Source organism: Thalassophryne amazonica, chromosome 15, assembly GCF_902500255.1.
Source record: "Thalassophryne amazonica chromosome 15, fThaAma1.1, whole genome shotgun sequence".
Classification (NCBI taxonomy): Eukaryota; Metazoa; Chordata; class Actinopteri; order Batrachoidiformes; family Batrachoididae; genus Thalassophryne; species Thalassophryne amazonica.
This window is the reverse complement of record NC_047117.1, coordinates 1640886-1662378: the sequence shown is the minus strand read 5'-3', so window position 1 is coordinate 1662378 and position 21493 is coordinate 1640886. Positions and strand designations below refer to the sequence as shown.

Sequence of the window (21493 nt, the reverse complement as noted above, 5' to 3'; positions counted from 1 at the left end):
CTCAATGCTTCACACCACATGCTAACAGAGTCGTGAACCCTCGCTGGCTGCACTGTTTGTGGTTTGGCTGATGACAGTTACAAAGTCTACACTCTGATCACACATTAAAAACATTATTTGTTCCCATATCTAACACCTCTGATGGGATTGACTACATCCCTGATTATAGGCATTGTCTCCTGCACCAGGTTCATTTTCAGTTGTCCGATAGCGGGTTTAAACCTCACGTACAGTTTGAACCACTGGAAGGAGCTTTAAAGGTGTAGTAAAAGTTTTTCTTCTACTTCCATCAAAAGTAATCTTCCCTCTTCAGCCTCTCCTCCCCAACCCTCCCTCCTCTGCATCCAGCTGAACAATGGCACCTGGAGCCTCTCAACAGTACCCTGTGTGGGAAACAGTCACATGTACGTAGACTTTATTCCAACCACATTCTTGGTCAGAGTACTGCTGTCTCTTTGTCACTAAAAGTGCATATGCAGTCGCAGAGAGTGTAAAGCTCAGAGCACAGAGGGAGTGTTGCTTCATTCTCAGCATAGGACGACATTCAGCTGATTGTCCTATTTGATACTGACGTGTAAAATCATGTCATGACAAGTTTATATCTGTCTTAGAATTCAACATGTCACACATCAGTAGTCCTCACTCACTCATTTTCAACCGCTTATCCTGGATCGGGTTGCGGGGTCAACCGCTCCAGCAGGGGACACCAGGCCAGTGTGGAGATACGAGGGCTGTCAATAAAGTAACGGTCCTTATTTTTTTCAAAAACTATATGGATTTCATTCATATGTTTTTACGTCAGACATGCTTGAACCCTCGTGCGCATGCGTGAGTTTTTCCACGCCTGTCGGTGACGTCATTCGCCTGTGAGCACTCCTTGTGGGAGGAGTCGTCCAGCCCCTCGTCAGAATTCCTTTGTCTGAGAAGTTGCTGAGAGACTGGCGCTTTGTTTGATCAAAATTTTTTCTAAACCTGTGAGACACATCGAAGTGGACACGGTTCAAAAAATTAAGCTGGTTTTCAGTGAAAATTTTAATGGCTGATGAGAGATTTTGAGGTGATTCTGTCGCTTTAAGGACTTCCCACGGTGCGAGACGTTGCTCAGCGCTCTCAGCCGCCGTCGTCAGCCTGTTCAAGCTGAAAACCTCCACATTTCAGGCTCTATTGATCCAGGATGTCGTGAGAGAACAGAGAAGTTTCAGAAGAAGTCGGTTTCAGCATTTTATCCGGATATTCCACTGTTAAAGGAGATTTTTTTTAATGAAAGACGTGCGGACGGATCCGCGCGTCGGGACGCAGCCGACGCGGTGCGGCGGCACAGGAAAAACACCTCCGTGTTGATAACCATTTGTAAAATCCAGGCGGCTTTTGATGGCTTTCAGTGGAGTGAGTATATGAGAAATTGTTTAACAGGCAGGACATGTTCCAACTTGTCCTTAAGGCTTTCAACAGAGGTGTTTTTCCTGTGGCGGAGCGTCGCGTCGGCTGCGTCCCGACGCGCGGACCCGTCCGCACGTCTTTCATTAAAAAAAATCTCCTTTAACAGTGGAATATCCGGATAAAATGCTGAAACCGACTTCTTCTGAAACTTCTCTGTTCTCTCACGACGTCCTGGATCAATGTGGAGGTTTTCAGCTTGAACAGGCTGACGACGGCGGCTGAGAGCGCTGCACGTCTCGCACCGTGGGAAGTCCTTAAAGCGACAGAATCACCTCAAAATCTCTCATCAGCCGTTAAAATTTTCACTGAAAACCAGCTTAATTTTTCGAACCGTGTCCACTTCGATGTGTCTCACAGGTTTAGAAAAAATTTTGATCAAACAAAGTGCCAGTCTCTCAGCAACTTCTCAGACAAAGGAATTCCGACGAGGGGCTGGACGACTCCTCCCACAAGGAGTGCTCACAGGCGAATGACGTCACCGACAGGCGTGGAAAAACTCACGCATGCGCACGAGGGTTCAAGCATGTCTGACGTAAAAACATATGAATGAAATCCATATAGTTTTTGAAAAAAATAAAAAGGACCGTAACTTTATTGACAGCCCTCGTATAAGCTCTCCACCTAGTCCTGGGTCTTCCCCAGGGTCTCCTCCCAGATGGAGGTGTCTGGAACATCTCCCTAGTGAGGTGCCCAGGAGGCTTCCTTACCAGATGCCAGAACCACCTCAGTTGGCTCCTTTCAACATGAAGGAGCAGCGACTCTAATCCGAGCTCCCCACAGATGACCGAACGTCTCACCTTATCTCTAAGGGAGACACCAGCCATCCTCCTGAGGAAGCCCATTTCAGCCGCTTGTACCCGTGATCTAGTTCTTTCGTTCATGATCAATATTTGGTTTCTGTTTTGTTTTGTTTTTCACTTCACAGATGCCATAATTTCACAATATCCATCTTATCTGACTCTGGAAAACAACATCAGCATTCAGCTGCAACCTGGCGACACTGGAGATGATTATGAGCATCAAGAAGAATAAAAAATTTGCCTTGTCACTGGTTTGTGCCGAGTGTGAATATTGCTCATAGTGTGTGTGTGTGTGTGTGTGTGTGTGTGTGTGTGTGTGTCGTGCCTTTTTGTGGCTGAATATGCGTGTGGCTGCTATGGATGTGGGTGTGGCTGTTGACCTTGAAGCCGCACCAGTTGCAGTATCTGGCATCCCTGTGGTTCAGGCGTTTACATTTGGAACACAAAAGCATTCTGTTATCTCCTGAGGTGGCACAGGGGGTGCTGTTACTGCAAGACACTGCCTGTAACAGACAGCAGAGTCAAACTATCACACTTACCAACAGGGTGCACTGCACACCAACAAGCTCATCTCATGTTTCTGTCATGATATGATGGTAATTTGTACAATGGGACATAATCGCCTGAGGACATGACCAAAAGTCCACAGAGACACAAGCTTGAAGCAGTCATGTTGGAGCTAGCGGCGGGGCGGTAAACACGGCTTAGGTCAGAGCTGGCGGCAGGGGCGGTAAACACGGCTTAGGTCGGAGCTGGCGGCGGGGGCGGTAAACACGGCTTAGGTCGGAGCTGACGGCGGGGCGGTAAACACGGCTTAGGTCGGAGCTGACGGCGGGGCGATAAACACGGCTTAGGTCGGAGCTGACGGCGGGGCGGTAAACACGGCTTAGGTCGGAGCTGACGGCGGGGCGGTAAACACGGCTTAGGTCGGAGCTGACGGCGGGGCGGTAAACACGGTTTAGGTCGGAGCTGGCGGCGGGGCGGTAAACACGGCTTATGTCGGAGCTGGCGGCGGGGCGGTAAACACGGCTTATGTCGGAGCTGGCGGCGGGGCGGTAAACACGGCTTATGTCGGAGCTGGCGGCGGGGCGGTAAACACGGCTTATGTCGGAGCTGACGGCGGGGCGGTAAACACGGCTTATGTCGGAGCTGACGGCGGGGCGGTAAACACGGCTTATGTCGGAGCTGACGGCGGGGCGGTAAACACGGCTTATGTCGGAGCTGGAGCTGACGGCGGGGCGGCAAACACGGCTTATGTCGGAGCTGACGGCGGGGCGGTAAACACGGCTTATGTCGGAGCTGACGGCGGGGCGGTAAACACGGCTTATGTCGGAGCTGGAGCTGACGGCGGGGCGGCAAACACGGCTTAGGTCGGAGCTGACGGCGGGGCGGTAAACACGGCTTATGTCGGAGCTGACGGCGGGGCGGTAAACACGGCTTATGTCGGAGCTGGAGCTGACGGCGGGGCGGCAAACACGGCTTATGTCGGAGCTGACGGCGGGGCGGTAAACACGGCTTATGTCGGAGCTGGCGGCGGGGCGGCAAACACGGCTTATGTCGGAGCTGGCGGCGGGGCGGCAAACACGGCTTATGTCGGAGCTGACGGCGGGGCGGCAAACACGGCTTATGTCGGAGCTGACGGCGGGGCGGCAAACACGGCTTATGTCGGAGCTGGCGGCGGGGCGGTAAACACGGCTTATGTCGGAGCTGGCGGCGGGGCGGTAAACACGGCTTATGTCGGAGCTGGCGGTGGGGCTCACCGTTGGAAGGCGGCTTTCACAGCTCACACAGCTGGACAGGTGTGTTGGATTTCCACTTCCACAGCAAACACATATCACATGACCCTGAAAACACATGGAATCACGTCAAGACGCCTGTAGAAATCCACTTAACTTTGTAACTTTGGGGCTGTGGTGGTGCACAGTTATCTCAGACTATAGAAAGACTATTTTAAGCAGGTTATAAGGAAATAACAAATAAGTCCTCTCGAGGCTCCGAGACCCACTGGTGCCAGGACATATCTCCAGGATCCAGCCTGAAGAAGAAGAGAGTCCACGAAATCCCCCTGGAGAGCCTGGACAGAGACCATGTAAAGCAGGGGTGGGCAACTTGTTCCAGAAAGGGCCAAGAGGGTGCAGGTTTTCTTTGCAGCCACTGACTCCACCAGGTGATTTCAATGATTAACTGATTCCATCTGTTCAAAGTGATAATCAGTGAAATCACCTGGTGGAATCACTGGCTGCAAAGAAAACCTCCATCCTCTTGGCCCTTTCTGGAACAAGTTGCCCACCCCTGATGTAAAGTCTCAATCCCCCGCCCTTCACCCTATCACTTCACCCTTTCCCAAATTTTGCATGGTCCTTGTCCGCAGACACAGACAGGGAGCATGCACGGGATGATCAGGTGAGACAGGAGTTTTATTTTAAATATGAGATCTTAATGTTGTTGGAAGCAAAATAACCCAAATTAATGAGATAAAGTTTAGAAGGTTGTGGAACTGAAGTCTGAAACTGATTGAGTTCTGAGACCTGGATTCTGATGATACCTGTACAGTGAGGCCAGCTTGCTGCTGAAGATCAGGAGTGATGAAGGACTCACAGATTACACAGCTGCCACAGCTGACTGGAACTATGGTGTGACAGCTGGCACAGAACCCCGTCTGCCAACAAAATAACAAAATTACAACTGAGTACCATTCTGGCAGCACATGGCTTAGTGGTTAGCACTGCTGAAGGTGCCAGGTTCTCTCCCCACCTGTGTCCTTCCTGTGTGGAGTTTGTGTGTTCTCCCCAACCCCATGTTTGTGTGGGTTTCCTCCAGGTGCTCTGGCTTCCACCCACATCTAAAGACCTTCAGGTTAGATGGACTGGAAACTTTAAGTTGTCCGTAGGTGTGAATGTGTTTGTTTGTCTGTGTGTGACGCTGTGACAGACTGGCGTCCTGTCCAGGGTGAACCCACCTCACTCCCTGTGATTGCTGGGATAGGCTCTGCCCCTGACCCTTAACTGGAGTAAGTGGGTATAGAAAATGGATAGATAGCTATTTGTGATGTCACAAGGTGAGAGTGCTTAAGAAAGAGATCAAAGGAAAATCCAGGAGAGGATCACCAACATTTGGTCAAGATCCGCCTCACCCCACAGTGCTGCTGGTGACACAATACAACCCCTGGCAAAAATGATGGAATCACCGAAGAAATCAAGAAAAATAATTGTGGCAGTCAGTAACGGTTACTGTTTTAGACCAAGCAGAGGGAAAAAAAATTCAGAGGAAAAAATGATGGAATCATGAAAAACAAAAGAACGCTCCAACACATCACTAGTATTTTGTTGCACCACCTCTGGCTTTTCTAACAGCTTGCAGTCTCTGAGGCATGGACTTAATGAGTGACAAACAGTACTCTTCATCAATCTGGCTCCAACTTTCTCTGATTGCTGTTGCCAGATCAGCTTTGCAGGTTGGAGCCTTGTCATGGACCATTTTCTTCAACTTCCACCAAAGATTTTCAATTGGATTAAGATCCGGACTATTTGCAGGCCATGACATTGACCCTATGTGTCTTTTTGCAAGGAATGTTTTCACAGTTTTTGCTCTATGGCAAGATGCATTATCATCTTGAAAAATGATTTCATCATCCCCAAACATCCTTTCAATTGATGGGATAAGAAAAGTGTCCAAAATATCAACGTAAACTTGTGCATTTATTGATGATGTAATGACAGCCATCTCCCCAGTGCCTTTACCTGACATGCAGCCCCATATCATCAATGACTGTGGAAATTTACATGTTCTCTTCAGGCAGTCATCTTTATAAATCTCATTGGAACGGTACCAAACAAAAGTTCCAGCATCATCACCTTGCTCAATGCAGATTCGAGATTCATCACTGAATATGACTTTCATCCAGTCATCCACAGTCCACGATTGCTTTTCCTTAGCCCATTGTAACCTTGTTTTTTTCTGTTTAGGTGTTAATGATGGCTTTCGTTTAGCTTTTCTGTATGTAAATCCCATTTCCATTTCCCATTTTTAGACACAGCTGACTGTGAACAACCAACATCTTTTGCAACATTGCGTGATGATTTACCCTCTTTTAAGAGTTTGATAATCCTCTCCTTTGTTTCAATTGACATCTCTCGTGTTGGAGCCATGATTCATGTCAGTCCACTTGGTGCAACAGCTCTCCAAGGTGTGTTCACTCCTTTTTAGATGCAGACTAACGAGCAGATCTGATTTGATGCAGGTGTTAGTTTTGGGGATAAAAATTTACAGGGTGATTCCATAATTTATTCCTCAGAATTGAGTGAGTCCATATTTTTTCCCTCTGCTTGGTCTAAAAAAGTAACCGTTACTGACTGCCACAATTTTTTTTTCTTGATTTCTTATAGTTTTTCTTAAAGCCAGAAAGTTGCCATTTGAAATGACTTTAGTTTTGTGTCATGTCTGTGATCTGCTTTTTTTTCTACAAAATTAAACAACTGAACGAACATCCTCCGAGGGTGGTGATTCCATAATTTTTGCCAGGGGTTGTATGAATCTGGATGATTAAATCCCAGTCAGGTTTGATGAGCAGTACCTGTCCACGCTCAGCAGGGGGCAGTCTCTGTTCAGGAACTGGAGGAACCACAGCGCCACACTGAGTGCAGAAATGAGCATCAGGGTCTGCAGGACGATGAGACAAACACTTGGCACACCTGCACAGACAGACGAGTCGTTGCTGAAGGTGTTCCTGCTGTAAAGTATACGCTGACATCACTTAACCTTCTTTGTACCGCAGGAAGCCTGACTGCCGAAGGGTACGTGATGTTTTCACGGTGCTAAGCTCTTTGAGGAAACCTGAAATCTGTCAGACACAAAAAAGGAGATAAATCAGGTTTGATGGAGCTGTGGCATTAATGTTGCCACTCTTGAACACTTCTTCCTTTACCGCTGACAGAGATGCTCCGCAGGAACCAAGTTTGGGTTTAGGGGTCTGACTGCCCAGTCGGCTACTCCGGAATGGAAGTTGAGATGGAGTGGAACTTTTTCCTCTCATCTCTGGCTCTAAGAACAAGACAGGAAGCAGGAAGCAATGACACTTGATTAGCACCAGGTGGAGACAGCTTCTAATGCTGGAAACCTACTACACATGACTCAATACATTATCCACAGAATGTAGTCATGTATCAAAGTCAGCGTATCACATAAGAAACGTAGAACAACCTACACCTACGGTGCACGTCCACATCCGTACAGCGAAGGACAAGGAGCTCCGTGAGGATGCCATGTTACACTGAACACTAAAAACTCTACAGTGGACACAGACTGTTTGATGTTTCTGTCTTTATCACCGTATGCTTGGTTGTTTCTGGATTTATCACTGTCAAGAATTCATTCAGTTACTTTAAAAGTTACCAAATGAATCAAAGCTACAGTATAGCTGTGTGAGCTGAACTCTCGGGTACCTATCAGCACTGGACCTGGGAGCTGGAACGAAGAACCACCAGAGTTCTCAGCCAACCATGAGGTTCCTTCAGGCAAACACTGTTTGACAGGGAAGGAATGAATGAAGTGAAAATTAGCCTTAATTGGGTTTTAAAATTCTGTGTCACAGTGAATAAAGATCAGACATTTTAATGACCTTATGGTTCCTCTGCAGAGGGTTCTCCCTCATTTGTATCTGGGTCTCAGGTTCTACAGCTTCAACAGAGAACAGTTTGGTCACTGTGGCGCTTTCTCTGCCGTCGCTGCACACAGATGAGAATCAGAGGTTAATAAAGTGAATCTTTATTTCTGCAGATCTGTTTGCGGTCATCAGGGCTAACCACAGCCGCTGAAACCTGTTAGCTAACTGGATAATACATGTGAATAATTTTAATATTTTATTTATCAAAACAACTAATCCCAAATTCTTTTTGAATTCAAAGTAGAAAGTGTTGATGTTGCGATAAAGCTGCAGGTCACTAACTTACGTGTGAAACGTGACGATGTAGCTGCAGCGTTATCACATACGGGGTTTATGTTCCACAGATGTTTTTGGGAAAATGCAAAACATGCAGATTTTTTATTTTTATTTATTTTTTTGATACAGTCAAGCTAATGCAGCACAAATGCACTGTGTATCTGTGTAAATTAGGTTGTGTCAGGTCGATGGTGCACATATGCCAACAGGAAGATTGTTTTGTGATTTTTCTGTTTGTTTTGGCTGCAATTTTTGTCAAAGAAGCCAAAATGCAGATGCCTTTGAAGCCATTAACTCCAAACGGTTAACTCTACACAGTTAACTCTACACGGATAACTCTACAAGGTTAGCTCCAAACAGTTAGCTCCACGCAGTTAACTCTGCACAGTTAACTCTACAAGGTTAGCTCCACACGGTTAGCTATACGCAATTAGCGCCACACAGTGGCCACTTTATTTTCAGAAGGGCCGGTAGTTAGAAAATCAGATGGGCTTCAGTAGAAAAACTTCTGAACAATAACAGTGAAAAGTAGAAAATGTCTTCAGCTTTATTTAAAATAGAATTTAAAAAAATAAAATAAACACCAGCCTGAATGAATAGCATAAAAACATGTACTTATCTCAACATTGCAAGCACAGATAACAAACCATGAACAACAGCTACATTAGCCAACAAAACATGTCCTCCAACACCTTTTCTATAACATTATTACTGTAAATTGTTGCACAATGTTCAGTGGCAAAAATAGTTTCTGAAAAACATATAGATGTATTGTAGTGACCAAGGTAAGTGTTTGAAACACAAATGAAACACAAACAGCTTTCAGTCAGAAGTAATTTCACCGTCTTTTCCTGCCTGCTACACAAAGCTGTATCTGATGCAAATTAATGTCTGCCGACACAACTCCTACTTTATCCATGTTAATCCCTTTTCATGTCCCAGGTCCGGTGTCGCCGACTGAACAGTTCCCCCCTAAAAATTGGTCTGCCTTGCTTCACTGCGCATGCATCATTAGCCGCGGGTTTCTGCTTCAAACTGCGCTCCAGTCGTCATCTATCTCAGCGACAGATATCTGAAGCTTTTGTAATACAACAATCATTTCCACATAAATTCATCATTATTTCAGAATAAAAGATGGGTGAAGCCATCAGAGCCCTGCAGCTACACATGCTGCTAGCTGATGCGTTCACTGCGCGTCGGTCAATTCAAAGTGTCATCAAGTTTCGCCTCATTTCTGCTTAAAACGGCCTCCTTTCTGCTTAAAACTGACTTTAGAATTGTTAGATAATATCTGTGCTAATTCCTTATTTTATATTAGTGATCAAGTATTTGCTTTTGTTATTTGATTGGAAGTCTCTGAGATCTGGTTTAAAGTTTAAACATAGCATAATATTAGATACATCTGTGAGAGCCAGTAACATTAGAATTGTGAGACTAAACCACACCCACTGTAACGCCCACAGTGTATAAAAGTGTTGTGCAAGCTACGCTCGTGGTCCCCTCACAAGATGGGGCAGTACTGTACATAAAGAACCGGGAGAAATTACAGAATGATTTAAGAGGTTTTACTTTGTCATCTGATGGTTAATAATCACATTAATCCCATTTGATTGCTTTGGGTGAAGAGAGTCAGACTCAGAGAGTCAGACTCAGACGAGCTCCTGAGCTCCTAAATGACGCATGCGCAGTGAAGCAAAGCGGACCGATTTTTAGGGGGGACAGTTCGGTCTGCAACACCGGCAGCGAGTGTTTGCACACTGAGGTGCAACGCATATTTGATCCAGACATTAAAATTCTCTTTCATGTCCCCAAGAACTGCAGGTGCCAAGCGACCACCTGTTGTCATTCACATACAAATGATCAACGGTTAGATCAAAGCCTGTTCCAAGTCTCACCATCTTTCCTTTGCTGACAAAAACAGTGTTTCCTACTTACTTTATACAGTTATAGACTTTTGATTTCGGTGTACCCGTGATTATGCAGACCGCATAATCACGGGTACACCGAAATCAAAAGTCTACAACTGCTTTATTATATGATAAACAAGAAAACTGGGAGTTTGTCAAACATACTAAAACTGAAAAATCAATCTCAAGTTTCAACTCTTTATTATTACTGTCAAACTGCACCAACTGACATCCCATCGATTGACTGGAGATGCCTGTTAAGTCCGTGACGAAGAGTCACCAGGCTTGTTTTCGAAAGTTCGCCATTCGCCTGTCTAGCTTCTGCGTAAAATCGACCGAGTACTCCGTCAAGCATCCGTCTGTCATAAGTTTCAAAGTTGGGCGCATGTCCCTTTTTAGTAACGTACTTGTGAAACAGGTTGGCTGCTGTGTATTTCTGCAGGTGTTCACATCTTTTTCGTGTATAATTCATTTTAAGTCAGCGTTGCTAACAGATGCAATCCTGTCTTCTGCCATCTTGGCAACAAACTGACAGTCAAAGTAGGTGTTGTATCGCGTTATCTGATTGGTCATTATCGATAGAAGGCGTTGCTCGATTAGTTAGCGCTATGCTGCACGCGAGGTGTACTTGTTTGGCATGCGTGGTTTACTTGGCTCCACCAGCGGTCAACACAGCATGTGGTACAGCTCAGAAAGTGGAGAATAGGCCAATCAGAAGTTGGCAAAATCCCATACCATATAATCAGGTTGTTTATCAACTTGTATAAATGCTGTACATGTCTTGTTCAACAGCATGCTGCTGGTCGCCAGGGCCCTGCCTCCAAAGCTCCACACTGGTGACACCACGACCTCCACTCTGACCCACGACTTCTACAGTATGAACAAAACACTGAGCCTGAGCTAAGCCTTTTGCTATAAGCACGATTACTGTAAAAAGAGCAAAGATTACTGTGCAAAAGAGTCAGGGGCCCCCCAGTAAAAAGTATGGAATCCCCCAACAGACACATTTTCTGACTACTGGGTCTTCTGATAACAGGCCTGAAAAAAGCGCCGGATGTGGCCTTGGTGGCTACTATGTTGCTATATTACATTCCTAATCCTTATGTATTGATTTCTAACACAAAACTGTCAAAATGGCGTATAAGTGGGCAATTCTACGGTAACGGAATTACAATCTGAGCTGTGGTGTTTAGATGCCATATGTCCAGATTTTGCTGCTGTTGTAATTCCGTTACCATAGAACTGCTCAAATATAATAAGTATAAAGATGATTGAGTTCTGGCTTTACATGTTATTAATATTGCTGATGGTTTGGGCTCTTGGAAATTAGAAAAAAACAAATCAAAAGCTGCGATTACCGTTTGCCTTTCACTGCTGAACTTACCTTTGAAATTTTCATCCACTTCAAGTTCTGGATCACTGCCACTGACTCAGAACTTGAAGTGGATAAAATTAATTTTATATGATATCGGAATACTGTAGAACTCATAATATTTGCAAATTCTGCTTATTTTAGTGATAATTCTACTCTGATTTGTGGAAAAAAAAACAACGCATTTCAATGTCCTAATTACAAATAAAAGTGTGTTTATTATGTTTATTAGACATAGCAATATAAGTGTAGGAATGACAATCCACTACTTCTTTCCATAAGAATCAGCATCAGCACCTGGTGGGAATAACCGCACACATTCACAGGGTCAGTGCTGGTGACCGATCCTTTAACTGCTCTGATTATATACTCAGTTACCTTTGTACTCATATTTATTCCTCCTTTTGACAGTTTTGTGTTAGAAATCAATGAATTAGTAATGTAATACTGTTGTGAACGTTGTGCGTGTGTATTGACTGGCTAGTTACAGCTGGATATTCCTATCCTCTGTCAGGAGGTACTGGAGACTTGAGATGAAGTCTTATCCACAGCCTTTGGGTTCCAGGACTTTATTAGGACGTGCAAGTAATAAGTGTTTGTGTGTGTGGTTTCTGTAAAACAATAAAAGGAAAAAATAATTACAATTGAATGAATAATCATAATACAATCTAAATCTACATGTGAAACCAGCATGAAAAAAACACACTCAAATTCAGGCCACTCATAAGTGGTAGAATACCGCCCTCTTCTGGACAAAAAAATGTACTACCCTACTAAGAAAGGAATGTAGACATCTTTACTGAGGGCTCCTTATTCTGGTTGAAGACTGTATGGGTGCCGCCATTATGGTCGAACGCCCCACGGCCAAATAAACACCATAACCAAACTAACACCGCGCAAACTTAACAACTACATTATGCAGTGCAGTATTAAACATAGCACATGTAATGACAATAATATACAGGATACTCACGTTAATATTCACGCACACACACGGCACACATTCGGAGCAACAAACAATCAATTTGCAGGTTCAACAAGGCACAAAAGGTCTGGACAAGTCAGAGGCAAAGTGGGATGTACCATTTTACCATAACCTGGAGGGTGGGCGGAACAGCCCAACTAGTCCAGTCACAGGGGGTTTTATACAAATACAGTGACATAACAGCCACCAAAGCGCTTTTTCAGGCCTCCTGCCACCCTGGTGACATTGTTAATCCTCCCAGTTCTTATTGTAGATACTGTCCTTTACAAAGAACAAAACTGATATATTCCTCAGTTTGAATTTATTGAAAGTCACGCTGAAAACCAGGCCCAGGTCCCCAGAGACGCAGCCCACACAGGGACTCCATCTTCTGAGAGACTCCGAACATGGATGACAATTGGTTTTATTCAAGACAATGAAGGGGGGCGGGGTGGAGTGGGTGGGTTTTTAGTCTCACAATCCTAATCTTACTGGCTCCCCACAGACAGGGGGAGCCCTCCCTTTATCTGAAACTTGCATATCCATAATGGAAGTGAAACTTAACTCTTCTGTTGAGAGTTTGAACCAGGTTTCAGGCACTTCTAAACAGATAACAAAAGCAAGTACTTGATATCTATTATAAAATAATAAAATAAGGAATTAGCAGCAATATTATCTAACATTTTTTGACCTCCTGTGCCTTTCAGTCCACCCAGCTCCACCAGTTAGCTCCACCAGCTTGGTACCAGGAACATCTCCTGGTCCATGCTCTGCACATGGTGGTACCTTCAAAATTACACTGAAAAATCCAGTTAATTACATAAAAAGCAGCCCTTTATACATGTAATGGTGCAGAACCAACGTTCAATAGTCACAAAATGTACGCCGTTTCTTCTGCACATTCACAGGGTCTGTATGTGACCATCTTAAAATCCATCAAATTAAACTGCACATAACAATCAGCCTGGTGTTATTTACGAGAAATCATGCACTCCTCACTGCTGGACTCTTATTTTCTGGCCTGTCTCAAGTCTTTTATGACTTTGTGTGATTCTCTGCAGTCTGAGGGTTTATTGTCGTGCTCTGACCTTCACAAGATGGAAGTGGGGTTAACCTGTGTGTCACCTCTACTGATACATCAAATATGCACATAAAGATGTTGGCTCATGGTGGTGAATGGTACCAGGTGACAGCCACAGCTCGGACGGTCACATGGCCAGGTGGCAGCAGCACCGGTCCATTGTACTTCCTGCTGCTGCCTGCAGAGTGGCGCAGTGGTGCTGCCGGCTTTGACCCATCTAGACTGTAGTAGATCAGGACATCAGGAGTGTCTGAAGAGAAGACAGCATCGCTCAGAATACTGAAGACCCGCTCCACAATCCACCAAACCTCTGATACCGTACCTGTACCAACCACAGAGGCTGACAGAAGAGCTTCTTCTTTCAGCCTTTGTGGTTTCAGCACAGTTATCATAACTTTCAGATATTTATAGAAGAGCATGTGTTTGGAGAGCACAATGGGGCCTGCTAGCCATAGATGGAGGCCTGATAATCAACCACTGGGCCCAGAAGATCATGTTATTATTACTTACATGCACAAACCTCATCCACTGTCACTCATCAAACACAGAACATCTTAAAAGGAAAAACATCAACTGACAGTGATAATTTTGATAGGTTTTTGATTAAAAATATGATTGTATTATTAAACCCTTAACCTATATTTGTAATTTGTCACTAAGGACATTTGTCACTATTTCCCAAAATGAAAATAGCTAGGTGATACCATTGTTCAAATATGGTGACAAACGTCTTTTCAAAATACAGGCCAATCTCATTGTGACCACAGCTTTCAAAAATTATGGAAAAAATATTTGTAAAGAGGTTGAATGATTTTATAACTAAACATCATATACTCAGCAAACAGCAGTATGGCTTTAGAAAAAAATCATACTCCTTCATTGGCTTTAATTGATTTTATTGAACAAGTTACAAATGCAGTAGAGATGACGCAATACACTGTAGGGTTTTTCTTTGATTTACAGAAAGCATTTGATACCATAGATGATACTTTATTACTGGACAAATTACAGAATTATGGTATTAGAGGACTGGCCCTTGATTGGACAGCTAGTTATTTACATAATAGTATTAGTGTGTTTATTTTAGTGGGGTAAATTCTGAATTTTTGACGATTACATGTGGGGTGCCCAGGGTTTCAGTCCTTGGGCCGTTGTTGTTTTGTTGTATATTAATGATATAGGTTTTGGTTTCTAAGTCTGTGAGTTGTATTTTGTTGCTGATGATACAACTGTGTTCTGTAGTGGGGATCATTTGGGACAGCTCCTGGACATGATGGAGAGGGAATTACAAAATTTTAAATACTGGTTTGACTCAAATAAATTATCACTTCATCTTGGTAAAACAAAGTGTATTATATTCAGAAATAAGCCCAGGAATTTAAGTAGAAACTTATTATTGAATAATGCTGAAATTGAAATTGTATCCTAAACCAAATTTCTTGGAGTTTTTATTTATGATAAACTAAGCTGGAAAACTAAACTAAAATATGTTAAATCTAAAAAGTTATTGCGATTCTATATAAAGCACAATACTTCCTCTCCCAGCATTCATTGGTTATGCTGTATCATTAATTTCTTGTCCCATTCATGACCTACTGCATTGAGGTTTGGGGAAAAACATAAAACAAACACAAATCCAATATTTCTGTTACAAAAGAAAGCTATAAGAGTGATAAGTAAAAAACCATATTGTGAACCAATGAATCCATTGTTTGCTTGTTTTCACATTGTGAGATTTGGTTGATTATTTTACAATACAGACCATGTATAAAGTTAAAAATGGACTCTTGCCTCAACATGTCCAGGAGCTGTTTAAAATGAGGGAGTCCTGTTATCGGGACTCCTAAGGGGAGGTGATGGTCTAGTGGTTAAGGTGTTAGGCTTGAGACCAGAAGATCCTCGGTTCAAATCCCAGTCTGACTGGAAAATCACTAAGGGCCCTTGGGCAAGGTCCTTAATCCCCTCATTGCTACCAGTGTGAAGTGAGCACCTTGTATGGCAGCACCCCGACATCGGGGTGGATGTGAGGCATTATTTGTAAAGTGCTTTGCACGTCTGATGCAGATGGAAAAGCGCTATATAAATGCAGTTACCATTTATCATCTGTAAGGAATACTGGTATTTGATATAAGAAAGATTCAGATTACTGTAAAAAGTCATTGCGTTTCTGTAAAAGGTGTTAAACTCTGGAAAATTGTTCTGATAGTATTAAATTATCTGCTACACAGGCTTACTTATGAGTACTTCTTATAGTGCAAAAAATTAGGTGAACTGACTTTGTGGCTGTTCTGTTTATTTGTGTGTTGTATTACTGTTTGTTTTAGTGTGTTCAGATACTTTATGTCACTGATTGGTATTTGTTGTTATGAGTGTATTTATATGTGTGTATAGTAACTGGTGTAAGGGGCGGGCATTTATAAGTTTCTGCTTCAGCCTACGCCCTTTCGGCCGCACTAGACTGGGTAATTGTTTATGAGTTTTTGTTTTATTTTCTTTGTTTTCTTTTGTTTTGTAAATGACGACAAAATCCCATTGTCACGTTTTCCAAAGAGGAGGCGTGGACTGGGGACTCAGAGGCGGGCTCGTCCATCGCCCGGGCCGAGGTCGCTGAGGTGGTTGGAGGGCTCCTCGGTGGCGGGGCTCCTGGGGTGGATGGGGTCCCTCCTGGGTGCCTTGGGTCTCTGGATGTTGTGGGACTGTCTTGGTTGACATGCCTCTGCAACATCGCGTGGCGGCCGGGGACAGTGCCTCTGGATTGGCAGACCGGGGTGGTGGTCCCTCTGTTTAAGACTGGGGACCGGAGAGTGTGTACCAACTACAGGGGGATCACACTCCTCAGCCTCCTCCGGTAAGGTCTATTCCAGAGTACTGGAGAGGAGAATTCAACCGATAGTCGAACCTCGGATTCATGAGGAGCAGTGTGGTTTTCGTCCTGGTCGTGGCACACTGGACCAGCTCTACACACTCCATCGGGTGCTCGGGGGTTCATGGGAGTTCACCCAACCAGTCCACATGTGCTTTGTGGATCTGGAGAAGGCATTCGACTGTGTCCCTTGGGGCAACCTGTGGGGGGTGCTCCGGGAGCACGAGGTCCGGGGTCCTTTGCTAAGGGCTATCCGGTCCCTGTACGAATGCAGCAGGAGCTTGGTTCGCATTGCAGGTAGTAAATCAAACCTGTTTCCAGTGCACGTTGGCCTCCGCCAGGGCTGCCCTTTGTCACCGGTTCTGTTCTTTACCTTTATGGACAGAATTTCTAGGCACAGCCAGGGTGTAGAGGGGGTCTGGTTTGGGAACCACAGAATCTTATCTCTGCTGTTTGTGGACGATGTGGTTCTGTTGGCTCGTCAAATCAGGACCTTCAGTGTGCACTGGGGCGGTTTGCAGCCGAGTGTGAAGCGTCCGGGATGAAAATCAGCACCTCCAGTCCGAGGCCATGGTTCTTGACCGGAAAAAGGTGCCTTGCCCTCTTCAGGTCGGTTGGAGTGTCCCTTGGCCTCAAGTGGAGGAGTTTAAGTATCTCGGGGGTCTGGTTCACAAGCGAGGGCGGATTGGAGCGTGAGATCGACAGACGGATCGGTGCAGCATCTGCAGGTGTTGTGGTCGCTGTATCGGACCGTCCGTGGTGAAGAGAGAGCTGAGCAGGGGAGCAAAGCTCTCGATTTACGATCGATCTACATTCCGGACCCCTCACCTATGGTCATGTGATTTGGCCAAAAGAACGAGATCGCGAGTACAAGCGGCTGAGATGAGTTTCCTCCGCAGGGTGGCTAGGCACCCGCTTAGAGATAGGGTGAGGAGCTTGGTCACTTGGGAGGAGCTCGGAGACAAGCCGCTGCTCCTCCACGTCAAAAGAAGCCAGCTGAGGTGGCTCGGGAATCTTTTCCGGATGCCCCATGGACATCTTGCTGGAGAGGTGTTCCGGGCACGTCACATCGGGAGGAGGCCCCGGGGAAGACCCAGAACATGCTGGAGGGACTACTCTCTCGGCTGACTTGGGAACGCCTCGGGTTCCCCTGGAGAGCTGGGGGAGGTGTGTGTGGATCGGGAGGTCTGGGCTGCTTTGTTTGAGCTGCTGCCCCCGCGACCCGACACCGGATAAGCGGAAGAAAATGGATGGATGGATGGATGGATGTTTTGGAAATGGAGATTCTTTGTTAAGTATGTTTTGTGTGTGCTGAAATAATGACTTTGATCGAATGATTGATTGAGCATCTGGTGTTGCCACATGGCGACCGCCATTCCGAGTGACAGCAGCCATGACGGACGTTGGTTGGTTGCTTGCTGTGAAAAAAAAAATCATATATGTCAGAATACTTTCAGACAGCTGTATTTTGGCATTTGTGCTGCTAAATGTAGTGAGAAATAAACACTTTCAAATCTAAAAAGCTGTAACCAGATACTACCTCAGAGGTGATTTACAAGACACCTTATAAAGATGTTAGCAAACTAACGAGTGATGCGGGATCATCACCATGACACATTTACTGAAACAAATCCAACGCACATTCTGTCGGGCTGCAGGTGCAATGTGGCTGTTCACAAATGCAGGACTCCAGAACACAGATGTTGGAATAATAAAAGGCTTTATCTTAAGACGAAGCAGGGATTCGGTACACAGTATGGCAGGCAGAGAGGCAGAGGTACAAACAATCGAGAAGCTGAGGCGTGGTCCAGGCGAGCAGAGGTCAAAACACAGTGTGACAAAGTACAAGGGCTAAGACAAAGACAAAATCCAAAAATACAAAGCGAGGTAAAAAATACCGAGAGGCAATAGGACAAGTAACAAAGGCTGAAACGTGGATAACAAGATCACAACGAACTGGCACCGGAGTGAGGGAAGTGAGGGGCTTAAATAACAGGTGATGTAATCAATGTACAAGAGGCAGGTTGTTAGTGAAGGTTCTGGAAGGAGGTGTGGTCTGATCAAGCAAAGAAGAGCGAAGAGAGTCAAGAGGATGAGTGAGTGAAAAACAAAGCGGTGCAAAGCAAGAGGAGTAAGTAACAGAAAACCACTGGTGAAAATATAATGTGCCCAAAGACCAACAAAAGGACATGTGTCCAAAATAAATGGGCAAACTAGGAAACCGAGTGACAGACCTAGAAAGAGAACAAGAACAATACAATACTAAATAAAATACTATAAAACTAGAACAGGACTGAACAGGATACATGTAATAACAAACTCAGACAATAAACTCGAAAAGGCTAACAAAAACGAAAGCAGAACTGAACATGGTTGAAGTATTAAAGTAGCAGCAAAACAATGATAAAAAAACAGTAAATCAAACTAAAGGTTAAACAGGAAATAATGATAACCAGAAAACCATTAATGCAATAAATAACAAAGATAAACCCTAACAGAAACAGGACCACTGACAACAGGAACATAACCAGATAATGAGAAACCAAAACCAGATAATACCAAAACATAATGAAAAGAAATAACCAGAACCAAGCTAAGATTTAAATGACTAAAGTACAACTGTGAGAAAAATAAAACATAAAAATCATCAGAGAAGACCTGGACGGGGAAAAACCCAGACATGAACCCTGGGCCAGGGCGGAATCTGACACATTCTTGTATACAACGCTAGATCAGTGCCACAAAACTGCATAATAAAAAACCAAACACTAAAATAATAAAAATAATAAAAGACACAATCATATAAAATACTAATGATAAAACAGTTTATGTTGTGTGGGCCGCTGAAGAGGAGGTACTGCTGGCCCACCACCACCAGATGGCGCCCTGCTTGGAGTGCGGGCTTCAAGCACCAGAGGGCGCCGGAGCCACTGGGAGTGACAGCTGTCACTCTTCATCAGCACCAGCTGTCACTCAGCCAACTCATCACCATCTCCATAAAGGCCGGACTGCGACTCCACCTCCTCGCCGAGAAATCAACTACCAATCAGGTAATTCTCTCTGCTGACTCAAAACATTGAGTAATAATCTGAACTTCTTTGCAGCCATTTTCCTGTGGTGTGTCCTTATCTGTGGGATTGGCGTTTGGTGTGATCAGCGACGGCTTCGCTTCACACCCCAACCAAGATAAGTGGTTAGACAGGAGCTGCACGAGTGTGTGATTGGAGGTGGAGGTGCTCCCTCCTTACTGAATACAGACTGTGGGATTACTGAGTGTGTGACCTCACACTCATCAGGACTGTCTCTGTTCTCTGCCAGCAGTACCGGGTCTGACTGCTGAAGACAGCGGCCACCTGGGGCGCAGGGCTTGGCGGCTCCGGTGTCTTCAGCTCCGTTGGCAGTGGAAGCTGTGTGGATCTGGCTCTTCTCTCGCCAGGCGTCTTCTATCGTCGAGCCTGCCCACACGTCACCTGGTGTATGATTGACAGGCACTATATTGTTATTGTCTGTACGTCGTTGTGTGATTCACAACATTAAATTGTTACTTTTGGCTTATCCATTGACCGTTCATTTACGCCCCCTGTTGTGGGTCCGTGTCACGACACTTCACACCAGGATTTCTCGGCCAGCGTCATGGATCCTGAGGGGCGTCAACCATCACTTGAACAGCCAATGGAAGAGCGAGGTGCACAGGCACCAGCAGGAGGCGTGTTGGGTGAGCTGCAGCACACCTTAACCGCCTTTACCGCTCGGTTGGACTTAGTTACCGAGCAGAGCAGTGTTCTCAATCGTAGGATGGAGGCTCTCACCGCCCATGTGGAAGCGCGTGCTCAGGGCGCTGCTGCAGCACCTCCTCCTGCTGACCGTGTGCCAGAAACAGACATTCCGCTGGTCGTTCAACGAACCCCCCCACCTTCCCCTGAAGCATACATAAGCCCTCCGGAGCCGTACGGAGGCTGTGTGGAGACGTGCGCGGACTTCTTGATGCAGTGCTCGCTCGTCTTTTCACAGCGTCCCGTCATGTACCCCAGCAGACGCCAGCCGGGTGGCTTATGTGATCAATTTGCTTCGAGGAGAGGCACGCGCCTGGGCTACGGCGCTTTGGGAGCAGAATTCACGGCTCCTAACGGTTTATACTGAGTTTGTGAGGGAGTTCCAACAGGTGTTCGACCACCCTCATAGAGGCGAGACCGCTTCAAGTGTGCTGCTGTCGATACGGCAGGGGCGTCGGAGTGCAGCGAAGTATGCAGTCGACTTCCGCATCGCGGCAGCGCGAGCGGCTGGAATGCTGTTGCGCATCCGCGCCGCCTTTGTAAACGGACTGTCTCTGGTCCTTAAGGAGCACCTGGTGGCGAAGGACGAGCCGCGGGAGTTAGATGGTGCTTATTGACCTGGTTATACGGTTAGACAACCGATTAACGGAACACCGACGGGAGCGAGACGAGGGCGTGTCAGGCACAAGCCGTCCCTCTTCCTCCCGGGTCCAAAAGGAAGCCGACTTCCCCACGCTCCACTGCCAGGGCTCTCCACGTGACAACAGCTCACCCTGCTGACGTTGCTATGGAAACGAGCAGGGCCAAAAAACGATCAGATCAGAGACAAAGGAGGCTGATCCGTGGAGAGTGTTTTCTCTGCAGCTCTACCGAGCACACACAGAGAGAATGCCCAAACGGTCAATACAGCAGCACTCGTCCTTAGACACTGGGCTAACGGTGGGTCACAACACCCACGTGGGGAAACCTCGACGATCTGCACGAATCCCAGTCACAATCCTGAGTGGGGATCTAACCCTTCATGCCCCAGCACTGGTGGACACGGGGTCGGAGGGGAATCTGCTGGATAGCAGATGGGCAAAGGAGGGTGGGCTCCCTCTAGTGGCCTTACTGTCACCATTGTCGGTGCGGGCGCTAGATGGCACCCTTCTTCCACTAATCACACACCAGACACAGCCAGTGACATTGGTGGTGTCTGGGAATCACAGGGAGGAGATTGTGTTTTATGTAACACCTTCTACCTCCCGAGTAATTTTGGGTTTTCCATGGGTGTTAAAACACAATCCCCGGATTGATTGGCCGTCTGGGGCTGTGGTTCAGGTGAGCGAAACCTGCCACCGGGAGTGTTTAGGATC

General features: G+C 45.7%; 1 protein-coding gene across 4 annotated transcripts in view; it reads right to left on the bottom strand.

The window, feature by feature from the left end:
• dzank1 (double zinc ribbon and ankyrin repeat domains 1) overlaps positions 1–21493 on the bottom strand; it is a 44828-nt gene that overhangs the window by 12935 nt on the left and 10400 nt on the right. The window contains exons 1-10 of one of the 4 annotated variants that reach the window (XM_034188467.1): positions 12431–12535; positions 11946–12068; positions 7858–7963; positions 7682–7760; positions 7165–7280; positions 7010–7080; positions 6814–6931; positions 4786–4899; positions 4001–4084; positions 2621–2743 (exon numbers count right to left, since the gene is read on the bottom strand). In XM_034188467.1, coding sequence (XP_034044358.1) covers positions 2621–2743; positions 4001–4084; positions 4786–4899; positions 6814–6931; positions 7010–7080; positions 7165–7280; positions 7682–7760; positions 7858–7890 — 738 coding nt within the window. In that variant the 5' untranslated portion in view covers positions 7891–7963; positions 11946–12068; positions 12431–12535. Of the gene's footprint in view, positions 1–2620; positions 2744–4000; positions 4085–4785; positions 4900–6813; positions 6932–6998; positions 7081–7164; positions 7281–7681; positions 7761–7857; positions 7964–8188; positions 9521–11945; positions 12069–12430; positions 12536–13604; positions 13753–21493 lie in introns of those variants that run through there. The other 3 variants (XM_034188465.1, XM_034188469.1, XM_034188468.1) reach the window with 3 other exon arrangements.